Raw genomic sequence first — 17427 nt, 5'->3', positions numbered from 1 at the left:
AGTTCATTCCTACCAGGAAGGTGTTGGCAGATACCTACCCACAGTGTCTCCCCATCACCTCCAGGACGAAGGTCCTCTGGTGGCTGGAAAAGGGGTAAAAGGTCACATGTTACCACTCACAGCAAGAAAAGTATGCTAGCAGCCCAGAGACAGAAAGCCTGCTTCTCAGCTTTGGCTGACACCAAGCTGTCAAAAGTTGCTAAGCTGACTCGTTTTCTACAAAAAGCAAGCTCCACTCTCTGGAAGGGTTTCAGAACTAAGGAATAATGGGGCTTCAATAGTAACTGCATTTGGCGGGGTGCTGGTTTTTGAAACATGCTCTCATATGCCCCACAGCTGACCTTGAACTCTGTGTAGCCAAGGGTATGTAACCTGGAACTTCTGGTTCTTCTGCCTCTGCATCCAGTTGCTAGGACTACAGGCATCTGCCACCATCTCCCGCTTATAGGGTACTGGAAATTGAACCTGGGCTTCCTGCATCCTAGGCGAGCACTATGCAGCTAAACTATACCCTCAGTATTGCTTCTACTTGCATATTTTACAACACCCTTCACTTGTTTCCTAAGACTACACTATACTTTTAAGGTGCTTTCCTAGGCCCCCTTCTAAAAGGCATCTATCTACTCTAAACTCAGTTGAATACTTCTTCTGAAAGCTAGGGGTTAGCTGGGATCACATCCAAGACCTGAGAACTTGAGAGGCCACGAACTTGGGAGTCTAGAAACAGCCAGTCTCATCTCCAGAGGGGAAAATAAAACCCCTCAGGCTGGCTGTGCCCAGTAAGCACACAAGTGTGACTGCTACAAAACAGCTCCATCAACACACAATGACTGTCATTCCTTGCAGTTGAAAGAGCCAAATGCTCTGAGCTGACCTTCCAGAGTCACAAAGCTCAATGGACACAGGCAGCTAAAAACTAGTCATGATACACAAAAGGGACCCACGAAGGCCCAGCTGCCCTCAAAAACACCTGTTCCAATGCTTCAAGCTTCAAGCTAGCCACTGACACAGTGAAAGGCACCTGTCCAGCTTACTATTTCACTTGATTTTCAGGGAAAGGCTTTTGGGAATTCTGTGGTTCTCTAGAAAGTTGTCGGCCATGCATCCTTGTGGGCCTAGATCACTGCAGATAAACTGTTAACGTTCTACTCACAGTCTGACTCACTGATACCTTGGAATCTCAATGGTGACGCTAGGATGTCTCACTCCACTAACAAGTATGCTACTAAGTCGCTCTCTCTTTGTCATTCCATGAGATGGCCTTTGGGGGACTCTAGATAATTATTTTGTTTCCTTGTGTTTTCTAGTTTTTCTCCCATAAGCACATTTAGAATAATACTAACATGGGATCTGCTGAGTGTTTCTGGAACCAGCAGTAATAGCCTGTTGGTGTCCTTACGTCCTTTTACCTCTGAGCAGTGGTCATGATGGCATCAACAACTTCAATAATTCGGTGCAGGGCTGAATCTGTACCAATGGTCATGTCTGTGCCACAGAAGTCATTGTCAATGGAGCCCACCATACCCACCACGTTGAGGTAGGAATACTTCTGCAATGTGTCGTTATCGATATCACCTGTATGGGAGACAAGAAGCACACCTCGGATCCAGGAAGAGACATGGTAAGGTCTCTTGCTGATGACATTTGATACAGAATTGGAATTATAATCAAAAGAGCTTTAAAGAGACAGGGCCAAGAGTTCACATAGAATCCTCAGACATTCTAAATAATACCAAAAGAAATTTAAATTAAGAGAGAGATAAAGCAGATCAGCAACTTTTAATTAAACTCTTATAACATATAGATTTAGAGACATCCTAGCTTATCAGCAGAAATACAACATGATGGCTAGAAATATGGATGTTGGCATCCAAGGGCCAGTATGCCCAAAGACGATAGTTACAGCAGCCTCTGGCTTCCCCTACGATCTGGGACTCTTCTCTTAGATGGGGGTGTACATGATTACTGTCATGAGTATTTTAAAGGCCTCCCAAGGAAAGGGGGTATTTCCTAGCACACAGTAGGGCTTACTGTCATTTCTGTTCTTATCTGGGATACAGATTTAAACTGTGTGTTACCAGATGATAGGAGGAAAAACAACAGCCACAATTTGGCTATGACTAAAAATGAAGCTGGAACTGGTGATACACACTTTGAAGGCCAAACTGGCAGGAGGCAGGTACAGGTAGATCTATGAGTTCAAATGCCAGTCTGGTCAATATAGTGAGACCACATCTCAGAAACTAAAATGAAATTAAAAAAAAAAAAGGCTCAAAAGTATGTATGTCCATGACAGTTATAAATAAAGTAACTGTTCCCCCCTCTCCCCCTTAAAGAAGGCACAATGTATTACTTCCCAAGCTCTTAAAAAGCACCAACAGAGAAACCTGAGGCAGGCTACTCAGAGAAAAGCACTAACAAGGGTGGAAACAGAAAGAGAAACATACCATTCCGAGCCAGCTCTTCCAAAAGTCCGCTCCACTCCTTCCGGAAGAGGTTGGCTCCCGTGAGACTTCCGTCCCCGCCGATCACGCACAGATTGGTTATGCCCAAGCGCGCCAAGTTACAGGCAGCTTTCAGGCGCCCTTCACGGCTGCGAAAGGCTTTGCAGCGCGCACTACCGATGATGGTCCCACCCTGGAAAGGACATAAATCATGCTCACTGACAGTAAGTCAGATGGATCGGCACAGGCAGTGAGCCATGATACCTGTAGAACTTTCCACGGGGTTTCCTCGTTTTCATCTCAGTTTCCTACCCTTAGTGGAAGTCCCTAAAGGAACACACTACCCTGATACCCGTGAAAGATGGATGTTATCATCCACTGAATGGAAAGAACAAGTGTGTACAGGGTCACTGCAGCCTCCCAGCTTCTTGGGGTCAAAGCTGTCCTGACAAGGGATGAACTGGCACTCCACTGGGCATCAGCCATGACCTGTAGCACAAACTTGTCCTGCCTCCGAATGATGGCCTGGCTCTCCCATGAGTCAGATTATTGAACCATCTGAAAGGTGTGTAATTTTGGTGACTTCACTTAAAAGCATAGTCCCAGTGTAGTTGTCCTCATGAAGGGTCCAGACTATATCAAAGAATGAGAGTTCACCTGTGCCTATTGGTAAATCTGTCGTTTCTGTTGTGTCACACAAGGGACGGCATCAGCTACAAGTCACCACTAGCTCCTCTAGCATTTTATGAAAGCTGCATCTTAAGAAAGCTTAAGTTCCATACCCAAGCTTCCAGGAGAAAGAAGTGATTTTCTATACAGCTTTTCAAAAAGTTAAGATCTTAGCCCAGTGCCAGCAGCGCTTGCCTTTAATTCCAGCGCTTGGGAGGCAGATGAAGGAGGATTTCTGAATTAAAGGCCAGCCTGATCTACAGAGTGAGTTTCAGGACAGCCAGGGTCACACAGAGGAACCCTGTCTTGAACCTTCCTTCCTACCCCTTCCCCAAAAGTTAAGATTTTAGAACAATAAGATTCGTTTAAACAGACAATGAATCAGTTTAGAAAAGTTGAGTCCATTCCCGAGACAACTGCTTCTGACTCGTGGGGTTTCCAGGCTGAACCATGCTACAGGCAGAGTCTCAATGCAGATGGCTCACTAGAAGCCCATTCTCCTCCTTGCATGCTAGAATTCATATGTCTAAAGCTCATTTATAAAGCTGTCAAATTTTACAATTTTACATGAAAATTACCACCATGTTATTGAGTGAAACCTTAGTTAGAAATTACTAATAAAGATGAAGTCAACTCAATACCTATACTGATCCTGGGGTTAACAGTGCCATTGCTAAGTGGGATAGGCCACATGCAACTGGACATGACAGAGGAGGGCCAGGGGTGGCAAGAGCCAAGTCCAGAGCAGAGCTGAGCCTGTTTTCTGAACCATCTGATAAAGACCAGTCAGAAGAACGTGTTACTGTTACAGTTGGGAGTGGAAGGGAGACCCAGGGACTCCAGAGTTGAATAGATACAGTGGGCAAAGCCTTAGGATGAAAACTACGAACAACCAACTTACAGATGCCATTCATAGATTTACACACACACATACCCTTTCAACCGCAGCAGTGTTTCCTATTTTCCTATCTCAATCATGACAGCAGGATGGGGATGTTCTGTGTTTAACAGTGTGCTTGTCTTGAAAGCATTACTCTTCCTAACTTTGAACTTCCCAAGCTGTTCGTCACTCTCTAGGTACGCAGCAAAGCTAAGTCATTCCCAGGTGCCGTCTCCGAGTCTTTGACATTTGCTAAAGTGCATATGCCCTTAGCACCTTCAGAATGAATTTGCTAATTTTACTTATATTAAAAAGTACTCAAGATGAGTCAAAGATTAATGCTTAGGTTTTAAAGCCTCAAGCAACAAATAAATAGCTTTGTATGAAGTCTTTTCTTTCTATGTCTTCTCTTTACTTCTCAATTAATTTGGACCCTCATTAAGCCAAAAGGTTCCAGGGATATAAGCAGCATAAGTTCCCTGGAAAGATTTTTTTTTTAAATCAAAGCAAGCAGCCATTTACAATTACCTCTTCCTTGTGCACAATACAGAAATTAGCTGTGTCTGCTTCAAGTTAGAACAGGGATGAAGTGTCCCAGTTAAATCCACAGCCCTAGGGGCTGCCAGTCAGAATCTTTCCCAGGCTTTGTTTTACTCTGTGCCAAGGGATATATAAAAACCCAGTGGGCACAGAGATTTACCGATGAGCACACAGTACCAGCAAACCAAATTAACCTCTACTACACTCATTTGCTCTGAAAAAAAAAAAAAAAACTTCCAGAAATACCACAATGAACAGTAGCTGAGGCTGAGACACCCAAGCTTGTATTGCAAAGATACTTCCTGAGTTAAGGTCATGTTTTAAGATGGAATAAAAGGGCTCGAAAGATGACTCAGTGGTTAAGACTGCTTGCTATATAATCATGGGGACCAGATCCTCAGATTCTAGCTACCATATATCAGGCTAGGTACTCCACAAACGGCTGTAATTACAGCTCCAAGAGACCCAACATCATCTTCTGACCTTTCTGGGCCCAGGCACACACATACGCCCATATACTCACATAGGCATGCACATACATACCTAAAGTAAAAATTAATTAAATGACACATCTTGTAGATTGAATCTGAACCCTTGGTCCTCAAGTAGGGACACTATGTAGGAGGACTGTAGCTGCTTTGAGACCAGGTGTATTCCACGTGGCTTGCTGGGGGAGAGCCTTGAAGGTGCCAACCATCCCAGCTTCTGGTCCAGCCCTCTGATTCTGATCTGCCAAGGCACTGAGAAGCCACTTGACAATCTCCCTCAGCCACAAGCTTGGCCACAAGCCACTATCCGCCATGTCCTGCACTGCTCAGCCTCTTAAGCCAGCCTGCTCTCCTGACTAGAAGGACCTACTGAACCATGAGCCACGCAAATCCTCCCTTGGGTTCCTTCAGTCAGATATTTGTCCCAGAGAAAGGAAAATAAGGAGTATGGTAAGAAATGAGTGTCCTCTGGCCTTATAACTAGTTTAAAACAGTAAACTAATTACAGTTTATTATTAGCTAGCAGGGATGGGAAGGTGTGTTAGAGCTTACTCAAACATCCAGTGTTTTAAATGAAAACAGAGACATTAATATAGAGAAACAGAGAGCAGCATGGCACCTACCACTTGCAGAATGCTGGAGACACAGTCCCATTTGGCTTCCACAATATTGGAGCCTCCATCCACCAAGCCTTGGTAACCCTGGATGAGGAAAAAAATAAACATCTATTTAAAGAGAGGCTAGGCTTTACTGTACATTAATAACCCACAAATTATAAAACAGAAACACAATGACAATGAACCTAGTTTTTAAACTGACTTTTAGAAGACAATGCAAAGCAAGTGCTAGATAAAAGTATTTAGCCATAGTAATCAATCAACCAATTAATCAATCAAAACCAAAAAGCAAACATTTCTACAATGAGCTCAGGAAAGGAAGGGAAGGAACAGATAGAACAGAAGCCTCAGTGCACCCTGGGTCCATGTGTCAGGTCCTGCTCCCCATGATGATGAAGCAGATTCTACGTAGGGTGCAGTGTCTTCATCCAAACTCATAAGCTGCTGAGCCAGAGGGAACACAGTGAAGGATGTGGCAGCCAGGGCCTCAGCCGAGACTCCACAGCTCTCCGTGAAGAGCAGGACAAAGGGTTGCACTCACCAAAGGCTTTGGCACAACATAACATGAAGACATGTCAAGCTCCCTCCCAAGGCTCATTGTGATAAGGTCTGCATTCAGTGGTAGGGTAACTAAAAGACCCAAAGCAAGAATGTGGTCCCAACTTGCACACTGGAGAAGAGGACCAGCCCGAAGTCCACAAGCATCCTGAGATTGTCTCGGGGCTGGAACAGGTAAACCTTTCCTGGCATCAATGTCCGGCAGCATCCACACTCCCCCCAAAGCCACTACAGGCCGCTTGACTACTTAACTATGCCACACAGTGAACAGAAATGGTCCCTTTCCTCTTATTCTTTTAACTTAAATGCTGGGTTCCGTCTGTTTGTTGAGACAAGATCTCACATACTCCAGACTGGCCCTGAATTTACTGTGCAGCTGAAGGTGACCTTGAACTTCTGTTTCCTCTACCTCTACCTCCTATGAGCTAGAGTTACATGTGTGCACTGCACTGGCACACCCAGTTTTATTTGGTGCTAAGGGATTAAAGTCAGGACTTCCTATGTGTCAGGCAAGCATTCTACCAAGTATCCTACATACAGCCTCAGATACTGATTTGATACTCTAAAAATTATTTGTGTTTTTACAGAAGTTGTGCTAGGTAGAAAGCAAGGAAAAACCATTCTGCAAACTTTAACACATTCTAAAGGTGCTTAGCAACAATAATGTTAATTATTTAAATAAATAAGAAAAGAATGGCTGGATTACTATTGTGTTTAAAGCTTCCACCCCACTGCACCCATGGAAGCTTGCTAGGAAATGACTTGGTCTTTACTGTGAAATCTTTGCGTTTATACCACTTAGGAAAGATACCTGCCACCCACAGCTTTAAGCCGCCTTTGAATAAAAGGAAGAAATTACCAAATTAGGAGAACTAATTTTGCCCTGTCTCGTTATCACGCAGAACGTGAGGTCACTTTCTTTCTCTCGTGAAGCAGAAGGCTGAACGCTTAATGTAGTCAAAACATTTTTTTATAGTCTTGCCTTCAAAGCCAGCTGGATGACTCACCTAAGAAAAACATACCGCTGAGCCTTTGAAAAGCACACTCGGGTTTTTTTTTTTTTTTAACCGAAGAAAGATTACTAGAAGTTTTGTTTACAGCATGTCAGAGGCTATGGAACCCTGACTGGCCCTATCACACCCATCTTCCACCAGAAGTTCTCCTGTTAGACCTTTCACTCCCATGAAAACGTGGGCTGCAGGCTCTGGAATATACTGAGCAGGGCCAGGTTGGGCATCAGTGGCTCCCAACTGACTCTGCTAGAGCTGTATTAAAGGTCCTGGTGGCTACTATGCTTAGTCATGTGTTGACTCCACTATAAAGTAACAAAGTAAGACCTAGCCCACTCAAAGGGACTGTTCAAAATGCTCTCCCCTGACCCCCAAGTGAAAGGAGCATGTGGAAGATGACCATCTCATGTTAAATCAGGCCTGTTCCTTCCTGTGTTTTGTTGCATAGATCTATGACCAGTTTATTCTCATCTTTGGGATGCTGTCTCAATGTAAATTCCTGATTATTTCTGTGCTAGAGAAAACACTTGAGGGCAGGTACGAGAGATTCTGAAGGGTTATCTAGTTTTATAGTCATGTATTTATATTAGTAAAAAAAAAAAAAAAAACCCAAAAAAACAACAACAAAAAAACATTGTTCAAAACTAGCTGCTCACAAAGAAAAACTAAAGACAAAAACAGCATAAGTTCTCTATGTCAGTGGTTTTGTTTGTGTTTTTACTTTATTTTTAAGATTTTGTTTTATTTTCATTTGTGTGGGTATAGATGCTCTTAGAAGCCAGAAGAGGGCATCACATGCCCAGCAGTAGGAAGTTATAAGCAGTTGTGAACCCACTGAATTAGTACTAGAAACTGAACTACAGACCTTTCTAAAAGCTGTAAGCATTTTTATTTTACTCTAAACATATATTAAATTATTATCTCAAGCCAGGTGTGGTGGCACATGTCTTTAGTCCCCGCACTTAGGAGGCATAGATGGACGATCTCCATGAGTTTGGGGCAAGCTGGTCTACAAAACAAGTTCAAGGATAGCCAGGGCTGTTATATAGAGAAATCCTGTCTACTACCAAAAAGAAATTCATCATTTTCCTCCTTCCTGACTTCTCTACAACCCTTCCTTCCTACTGCTCTCTCTCAAATTCATAGCCTCTAAGTGTGTGTGTGTGTGTGTGTGTGTGTATGTTTGTGTGTATGAATACATGCTCCTAAATATAAATATATCCTACTCAGCCTCTGCATTGCTCGTGTGTATGTGATTTCAATGGACATGCAAACATAAAAGAGAGAAACCAATAGGACCTCAACCCTATACACAGAACTATAAGCTACTAAGAAATTCTGAGATTAGAAGACATAGTCGTCCCCAAATTGGTTATCTAAAATCGTGTAATCAGCCCTGAAGTCATGTTCACACAAGCAAATACTAGGCCATCTCTCCAGCCTCATCCCCTTTTATTTCCAAGACAAAATCTCACTCTACACCCCAGACTTGTCTCGAGGCCAGGTTAGCCTTGCATTCATTGGAATCCTCCTGCTTCAGCTTCCTGACTGATGCAATTACATGCATGAATCATCACCTGGGTTTCCAGTGGTTTTTCAAATTCAGGATCTTGGCTTGATTTTACCCACAGGAAAGGCTCATACAGAACCTGAGTATATAGTGTTTCCTTCTCGACCTGGAGGGCTCTGGTCACCTCTCCCTCAAGGGCTCTGAACTAAAGTAAAATGTCTCAGCCACCCATAAAAAATGTACTCAGTAGATTCAATTGCTTAATGGAAAATTCCTATAAAGAAGCCATAGAATTTGTCCTTGGTAAAGCTGGGACAGCTCTAAAATAGACTAGAACATGGCAAGGTCCTGTACTTGGAGCTTGAGCAAACCACTAACACACTAAATTCATTTATATAGTCCTTTGGCATTATTAGATTTCCTTAAGTCAAAGCTAACAGTGCACAATTTCAGGAAAGCTATAAACCTAACAGCCACAGCAGGAAGAAGAAGGGTCAGCCTTCTACCAAGATAACCATCAAATCTACAGCCAATGGCTGATTGTGACACCAAAATTCTCAATGGGAACTCATTCAGCCTCACTGGGAGTGACAATGGAGATGGCCAAATCAGGGAGAGAACCCATCCTCTTTTGCAATTTGACAATGTTAAGTGTCTAGACAGTCTGAAACCAAAGCCAGCCTTGATGGCTATAGGGCCATCAGTCAGGTCAGAAATGGGACATGGCATATGAGTTTAGTATGTAAGAGCCAGCATAGTTGAAGCATACAAAACAAAACCCAGCACTCACCCCTGTGGTTAATTATCATTATTCCAGACACACCCTAGCCAGTGTTCCAATAGAAAGGGCAGGCATTAATTATATGAATTGGCCTTTTGTAAATCAGTGAAAGTTAACCAGTGTAGCTAAGAGTCATGCATGCCAGTTCGAGGGCTGGACTTGACAGGGTGTATGCAGGTGAACAGTCTCTCGGGAGAAACCATGTGGTGATGTAATACAGTTCCCCCTCAGACACCACTGCTACTAGTTCTAGGTAGATGTAGAGGTTAGATAGTTTAGGTATTAAGGAAGTTACAATGTACAAATAGTTAAGTTAAAACTCCCAGAGGCCAGCCTGAATGAGTTGTGGGTAACACTGCTTTAATGTTGAAGCACTGATGGGGGCAGTGGAAGCCAGCACGAGGACAGGAGTGGCATTTGATGACAAAGATGAACCAAGAGATGTGTTCAAAAGTCAGCCCTGACACGGTGAGTTATTTTCAATTCAAGGAATCCTACCCACTGGCTTTGTCTGTGCATGTCAAGAATTACCCAGATTGCAGCACAAAGTCACCTCTCTGCTCATTTCTCCAGGTTTGGGTTCCCAGCTAGCAAGACAAGGACGCTTTGGAATAAAAAGCCTAGGCTAGAAAAGGGTTTGTGGATTTTACTGTCACAAGCTTAGAAATGCTCACTTGAAATGGCAGGAGTTGTAAGTTCATTCTACAGGAGAATAAGAATTCCAGCAAAGTGAGGGTTGGGGAGGAATCTCCATTGGGGGGCGGGGGGGAATGGTACCAATCCACGAGTTAGCATAAAACTTTCTTTCATTTCATTTCTTTGACGTTGGTTTTTCTATTTTATTTATTCAACTGGGGACCCTCTCATGCAGCCTGGAATAGCCTCAAACTTAGAAGATGCCCTTAAAACTCCTGTTCTCCCTGCCTGCACCTCCAGAGTGCTGGGATCACTTGGAAGTGCTGGCACTTCCAAGTTTCCACCACTATGCTGGGATCAAAGACAAAGCAGCAAGCATGCCAAGTGAGCAGTCTCCCACCTGTGCCACATTCCCCAGACATCACTAGGATAATAACTCAGGCAGGCTATGGTGCTCAGAGCCTGAAACAAGAGACGCTAGAGTGACAAGCTAATCATTTCAAGATGAGAAACCAGGCTGGGATAAACCAGAAATAGACATGTCAACTGGAGGACACAAGGACAACAGAGACCCTCAGGGCTCTGGAGCTACAGGGAAGACGATGTAGGTTCCATTTTGAGAGATCTGTGAGGTCATGTCAGTATCAGAATTTAGGATTAAAATTTAGTATAGTAATAAGATTAAATTTGGTTCACAAAATTTAACTGTATATAGCTGCCAATATAAAATATCAAACTGCCAAATCTTTCATTTAAAGAACTTAAACTTACTAAACGTAGGCCACCCTTTCTGTAATGTCTCTAAGAATGGTTCTTTTAAAATCTGCAGAAAACGTTCAACAATAGGACATTAAACCCACACAATAAACTAAAGGCAGTGAGAATCTCGCCTTCTCCAGCTAGGAGCTATGGCTTTCTGTGAGCTATTAAGGCAAAAATCAAAAAATTTAAGAGCAATTAAAACAAACAGGAAGGGAAGAAAGTAATGAACAGTCAGCTCACTACATAAGAAAAACTAGGTTAACCCACCAACCCATCCCATCTCTCCGGGAATGGAGCCCAAGGGCTCCACACGCACCACACGTACTCCTGACCCAGTTCTACAGGCCTGCAAAACAGCTGCCAGTCGGAACAGCTCAGCCCAAGCGGGTGCCAGGCTTTTGTCAGAAATAACAGACTTTTCAGGTTCATACATTTTCTATGCACTTTCAGAAGAGAAGAAAGGGGAAAAGGGGAGCAAGAGGATAAGCGTGAAGAGAGGAACAGGAGAAGGAAGAAAAGTAACAGGGAAAGAGGGGGTGAAGGAACAGAGAGAAGAACCCACTATTTAACCAATACTAACCTGTTTAACTGTTCCAATCATCTGGTGACCTTGAAAGTTCTGGGTAAACTGAGAAACTGGAACATACATTCAACAATGTGTTTTATAAAAAAAAAAGAAGAAGAAGAGGAAGGCCAGTGATATGTTGGGTAGCGGTGAGATATGGTGCGGTGGAAGGGGGTGCCTCTGCTGGCCCATGCTGAGGCATCCCTTCCCTCTGAGGTACCAGCCACATGAAGGTTATAGTATAGAATAGAGTTTTTTAGGGCGTGGGGAGGGGAGATGAGCAGAGTAGTAGAGACAGAAAGAGGAGGGAGAGAGAGAGAGAGAGAGAGAGAGAGAGAGAGAGAGAGAGAGAGATGAGGCTAGCTATGAACAGAGGGGGGAGGGGGAATGGGAAGGGAAGAGACAGAGGGGGAAGAGAATAAAAGAGCAAGAGAGTAAAGAGGGGGCAAGCAGCCCCTTTTATAGTGAGTCAGGCATACCTGGCTGTTGCCAGGTACCTGTGGAGCAGAGCCTAGAAGAAATGCTAACATACATGAAACAACACGTTGCGATGAATCACTAAATGATGCTTAAAAACAATCCTGGGCACCTTTTGCATTCAAATCAAATAGATTGAGACTAGCAGTCCCCAGTGAGAGGGACTGTGCCTCCAGGGAACATGGCCATCTCATCTCGGACCGGATCTCTAACTATTGGGAGGAGGTGCTTCTGGCAACAACAAGGTAGAGGAAGGATGCTCCCTAACACCCTGCGGTGCACAGTACTTCCATTGCCCACCCTGAATGATCTGTCCCATCGCAGCCGCCACACAGTGCTAGGTCAGTCATGATTCCCAGAAGGTCCGGGAGTACATCAGTTCAGTCACATGCCTCCGTTCTGGGCCTGGCCGCAGACCAATGGAGTCAAAGGCAAGCAAGTCTTCCTGCCCTGCAACCAGCCAGCAGCCAGCCCTTTTGGAGCTAGTGCTCAAAACCATTCCGCATGTTTCTACCAGTGAGGGGGAGAGAAAGATCACCTTTGTTTTCTTCCTGCCCTTTCTTCACTATTTTCCCCCTCACCTCCCCACCACCCCCATTCTTTTCCTGAGGTTTGGAGGCAAGGTCTTATCTGAGACTGGCCTGGGACTCACTAGGTAACCAAGGATGCCTTTGAACTCCTGAAGCTTTCCTGCCTTTATCATATCCAGCACAGCTATTGCTCCCAAGGGTCAAATGAGGACGCAGGGTCAAAGGGTTAATGCCTTCCTTCCCAGGCCCTGACTGGGCTGCTTGCTGTGGGTGCACAGGCTCCTACTTTATCCTTGGAAGAGGTGTGCTAGGATTCTAAAGCTTTAGATTGCAAAAGCCAGCATGGCTGCAACTGCATGTGTGACTCAGGGGGACGAGGAGTTCAGTGGAGGCCATCCCTGGAGGTGTCAAGTTCTGTACAGAAAGGTACAGCCCCTCACACCAGGTAAGCTGAGCCAGGATCATTTTCAGCCTTATTCCAGGTCACCAGGGCTTTGCTGTCAAGCATGTGGGTAAAAGCTAACAGATCTGGGGGGGGGGTGTCTTTTTGTGTTTTAAAATTACAGAAGTGCAAGTTTTACATCTACAGTGGATGATGACGCCCCACATTACTCAGGCACTGCTTGTGCCACAGAAGAATCTCATACATGTGCCGAGTCCTCCAGCATCATCACCTCCCTCTCACAACGAGGCTTCCAGAGTCTCAGACTGAACATTTCCTCAGTTCCTGCAGTTCACCAGCTAGCGGGTTCAAAGAGTGCATAAGCCAATCTAATAAACCCCGCCTTACAGTCATGTATTGTTGTTCTGTTTCTCTAACGAGCTCAGAAAGCAATACTGTAGAGGATAAATCCAGTTAGCCTCAAAAGAAAGATTAAATGTCTTCTGTTGTAGGCTGACAAGATGTTCTCCCTCTCAATTCTTTAATTTGTGAAATCTGTAGAGTCTAGTTGCCCCAGGTCTGGAGTTATGTAAATATCACCAGAACTCAGACAGATAAGGCAGACAGATAAGACAGGATGTGACAGAGCAAAGTACAGACACACAAGACGCAAGAACTACAGACGCAGGGCATCTGAGGAACTGAGAGCTTACCAGGTAGCAAAGTTAGACCCCCCACGCAGACATCAGCTTGTCGTCTCTTCCCCAACTAACACTCAAACCAGAGTTGACTCTTTATGGAACAGTGGGCTTCTCATGATTGTTAGAATGGGGCCAACCGATTCTTCAAGGTTGAGGGTTATCATATCCATTTTAAAAGGTGTTAGAGTTCTGCTGCTATCACTTGGATGCCAGGTACAATAATCTCTAACAAAACTCTCTTCAAGCAATGGACAATGTCCTTCTGTATAAGTCAGCCCTAAGGTAAGCTTGGGGGCGGGAGAGGGGTCACAAGGCAGAGCTCCTTCTGTCCCTGCAAAGGACTGAACAGTAACCTGGGGAAGGACAACTGTTTGGGGACATTCGGTTTGACTATGAAATAACAGAAATAACTTCCTTCCTTCCCTCATATGGCCTACTGAGCCCCCAGCAAGATCAAAGCAGTGACTCACGTGGGACTCTCTACTTTCCACTAGGTGCTCGGCTGCACGCAGCAAGAGCAGAGGACACCAGGGCTGTGGCCTGGGTAGAAATCACATGGGCTACTGGGAGAACGTTCTGTAGACTCTAAGTCGCTAGTGAATTTGAAAGTGCTGCTAATTTTAACAGGAAACCTCATCTGGCGCTGCTCCAACCCCAAAGAGCTCATGAAAGCCACATTCACTTATTAAGAACTACTCTGCTCTCGGGCTAGAATGCACAGTTTTATCACAAGGCTCAAGGCAAGAGAGAGAGGCAGAGAGAGAGTGGGGGGAGGATGTTGGAGGACGTGAGAGAAGCTACCTCTGTTCACAGGCAAGCTCTGAAACAGAAGCAGAAGGAACAATGTAGAGATCCAACTGAAACATGGGGCTGACACTTGAAGCCCAGTGGCCCTAATGGATAAGTCAACCATCCCCCCATAGCCCCTGACACACGAATGCAAACTCTCAGGGCAGGCGGCATAGGAGGAAGAGGGCTTGTGGTCTGTGTGGCTTGGACCCTAATCTGTGATTACACCTCACGGAGCAGAGCAAGGGATGGCAGCAGTCAGGACCAGAGCCCAGGAATGGAAATTCACAAGGCAAACGTGTTCCAAATGGTAAGCACCAATGCAGTCCGAATGGACTAGGGGTTAGAACCACCGCAAACTGCCCAAATATAAGAAACAAATTGCACACAGCCACAGAGTTTGAAAAGCAAATTAAAACACAAGGGTCGAGGAAACCTTTCCCAAGCAAATGATAAACACACGGTGCAGTCGTTTTACAAAAGAGAAGTCGCATGAGTATACCAGCAATGAGACACCTGCCTGCAGGATCTGATGTCATCACTCGGGAGCCATGAGGTTCAGAGTTAGGGTTGGAGGGGCTTTCAAAAAAATGCTCTGCAGCTAGAGGTATCTATCACAATGGTCATGGCTTTTAGCCGATTGATGCCATCATCTATGGACCAAGGCACAGATCTAAAACACAGAATTTTAAATAGTAACGTAGACCTGAAAGTGTTTAGACAGTTTTTAAGTAGTGAGGAGTAACCTAAATGGACCAGTGACATAGGAATCTTACACATCAATTTGATGGGACACTACCCCTTTTGCTTCTAGGGCAATTCCCCTCTCTCTCTCTGCCCTCCTACCTTGTCACAGTACTAAAGGGATTATAGATGGGTGTGACCACAGTGGCTTCTACAAGACTTCTGTGAATTCACATTTGGGTCCTGTTACTTGTGTGGCAAGCTCTTACCCGACAGAGCCATCTCCCAGACCTTGAACTGATTGTTTAAAAAAATAGTTCTCTTCCTTTTTGAGCTCCAGTTTACAAATATAAAAATAAAATCCTGCTCCTTATATATAGTTCTGGAGATAGAGTGACTCGGTACATGTTGGTTCTTTCCTCAGGTGCTACGTATTTCCTAAGCTGCCAGGACCACAAGCACAGGAGACACGGAGCAGTTCAGTGTGGCCAGTAACTGTTACTTAGTTTCAGTTTGTGTTGTACTAGAGATAATGGATTCATTGTGGCATTTTCCTACATATTTCTCCTCATTCATTCCCTTCCTCTCCCCAGAGTCCTCTTAACCCCTCTTGCTACCACCCCTCCCCCAACATCTCTCTGCGGTCCTCATGTCACAGACATTTTGTCACCTTCTCCCCTTCCCATTCTATGCCTTTAGATGTCTTTCTAGTTTCATATCACACACACACACTTAAAATCTAAGATCTGCAGCAGAACAAATTTGTTCATCTTTCTGAGGCTAGTTTATTTCACTTAACATGAGGATTTCCAGCTGCAGTTGTATCCACCTCCAAGCAAACTCATGACATCATTTTTTTTTTATTTGTGCACTAATAAAATTCCATTTAACCCAGATTCTTCACTGTGAAGCCAAGACATGAGCAGGTGCTAGGGTGTGGCGTCAGCTTCACATTAATGACAGAAAGCACAAAAGGGACGTCTTTCCGTTTCTGGCACTAGTCTTTGAAATCCACTCACAAGCTGACATCCTCAGAATCATTGACCTGGGAATCAAGACCAGGAAGTTGATCCCAGCCTGACTTTTGTGCTGTCTTATCTCCTTCTCCCTGTCACTTCTGCGGCTCAGTCAAGGGAGGAGGCAGCAGGAGAGAGACCAGGGCTGTGAGCAAGTGGGTGGTGCAAATTCCTGAGTTAGAGAAAACGCCAAATGGGAAGCAAGTACTGACCTCATATATAAAGTACACTTTGGCCCCCGTGTAGATTCCCATGCGCACCACAGCACGGACAGCAGCATTCATGCCTGTGGAAGGAACAGAAGCAGTTGTCAGTAGAGCTTGAGGCCTCAGTTCACCTATTCCTAGGTAAACTGCGTAACTGCCTATGCTCCCTGTTTCCTGGTGGGCTGTGACTATGACACATACATACCTCAAGGAGTAGTAGAGTGAAGACAAACCTGGAAACCAAGTTACCCAGCATATTGGGGCTCATGTGGGGCTCACATTGAAAAAGAGCCTGGGATATTTTAAGTTCAGAATATCACTCATCAACTTTCTTGAAACTAGCTGAAGGCTGAATAAAGCTTGCAGCTCCTTCGTCTCCTGAGTGCTAGGATGGCGGATGCCTGCTCTGCAGTACAGAATGTTAGGCAATTCCAGACAGACACTAAGGAAAACAGAGGGGAGATATTGACGGCCAGATTCAAAGAAGTTAATAATGAAGGGGGCAATGGGTCTGTAGCTTGAGGAGAAGCTGAATAATTATTTATTTCATCCCTGGCCATCGGTGTGACTTTACAAAAAAGTCCTAATTACAAAACAAGTCATACCATTTTTATTAGAAGAGAAAGTAAGACAAGCCAGTCTCCTACAAATCTCCATCCGTCCTCAGGAGACACCAGGAGTGGTTCCACACTTTAAAGAGCAACAGTGGGCAATGTGTTAGCACGAAAAGGCCAGAAGCTCAGTTCTACTTTCCACTGAGGTAACAGTTTTTGGAAACTGAGAACTGGCTTTCGTAGCCTGCCCGTGGTGTAACTGTTGAAGGATCTTGCATCATCTTAGCTCAGGGTCAAAGGCCCAGCAGGAGAGAAGGAACAAGTAATATAATAAGAACCATGCCCAGCACGGATGGAGCCTTTAGCCTCAGGATGGAAAGTAAAACTGGACTCAGCAAGTTCCTCTGAGCCCACCATTCTCTCCAATTCTCCCACCCTATGTCTTGAAATTTTGGGAGACAAATCTCAGACATAGACATGCTAGACTACAGAAGGATGACAAAGGGAGTGTTTAACTGAATAAGTACACAAACAAAATGGGAGCTGGGACAACAGCTCCGTCCAGAGAGTGGCTGCTTCACAAACATGAGGGCCTGAGCTCTGAGCTCTACCATCCATGTAAAGAGCT

At 44.6% G+C, this 17427-nt stretch overlaps 1 protein-coding gene across 2 annotated transcripts in view; it reads right to left on the bottom strand.

Annotated features, from left to right (window-relative positions):
- Pfkp (phosphofructokinase, platelet) overlaps positions 1-17427 on the bottom strand; it is a 62392-nt gene that overhangs the window by 31624 nt on the left and 13341 nt on the right. For both annotated transcript variants that reach the window (XM_021180123.3, XM_021180122.3), the window contains exons 2-6: positions 16252-16325; positions 5645-5722; positions 2448-2637; positions 1410-1575; positions 39-83 (exon numbers count right to left, since the gene is read on the bottom strand). In XM_021180123.3, the coding sequence (XP_021035782.1) occupies positions 39-83; positions 1410-1575; positions 2448-2637; positions 5645-5722; positions 16252-16325 (553 nt within the window). The remainder of the gene's footprint in view (positions 1-38; positions 84-1409; positions 1576-2447; positions 2638-5644; positions 5723-16251; positions 16326-17427) is intronic.

This window comes from Mus caroli, unplaced genomic scaffold (assembly GCF_978045245.1).
Source record: "Mus caroli unplaced genomic scaffold, Mus_caroli_1 scaffold_15, whole genome shotgun sequence".
Taxonomy (NCBI): Eukaryota; Metazoa; Chordata; class Mammalia; order Rodentia; family Muridae; genus Mus; species Mus caroli.
Note: the sequence above shows the minus strand (reverse complement) of the source record. Positions and strands in the feature narration are given on the sequence as shown.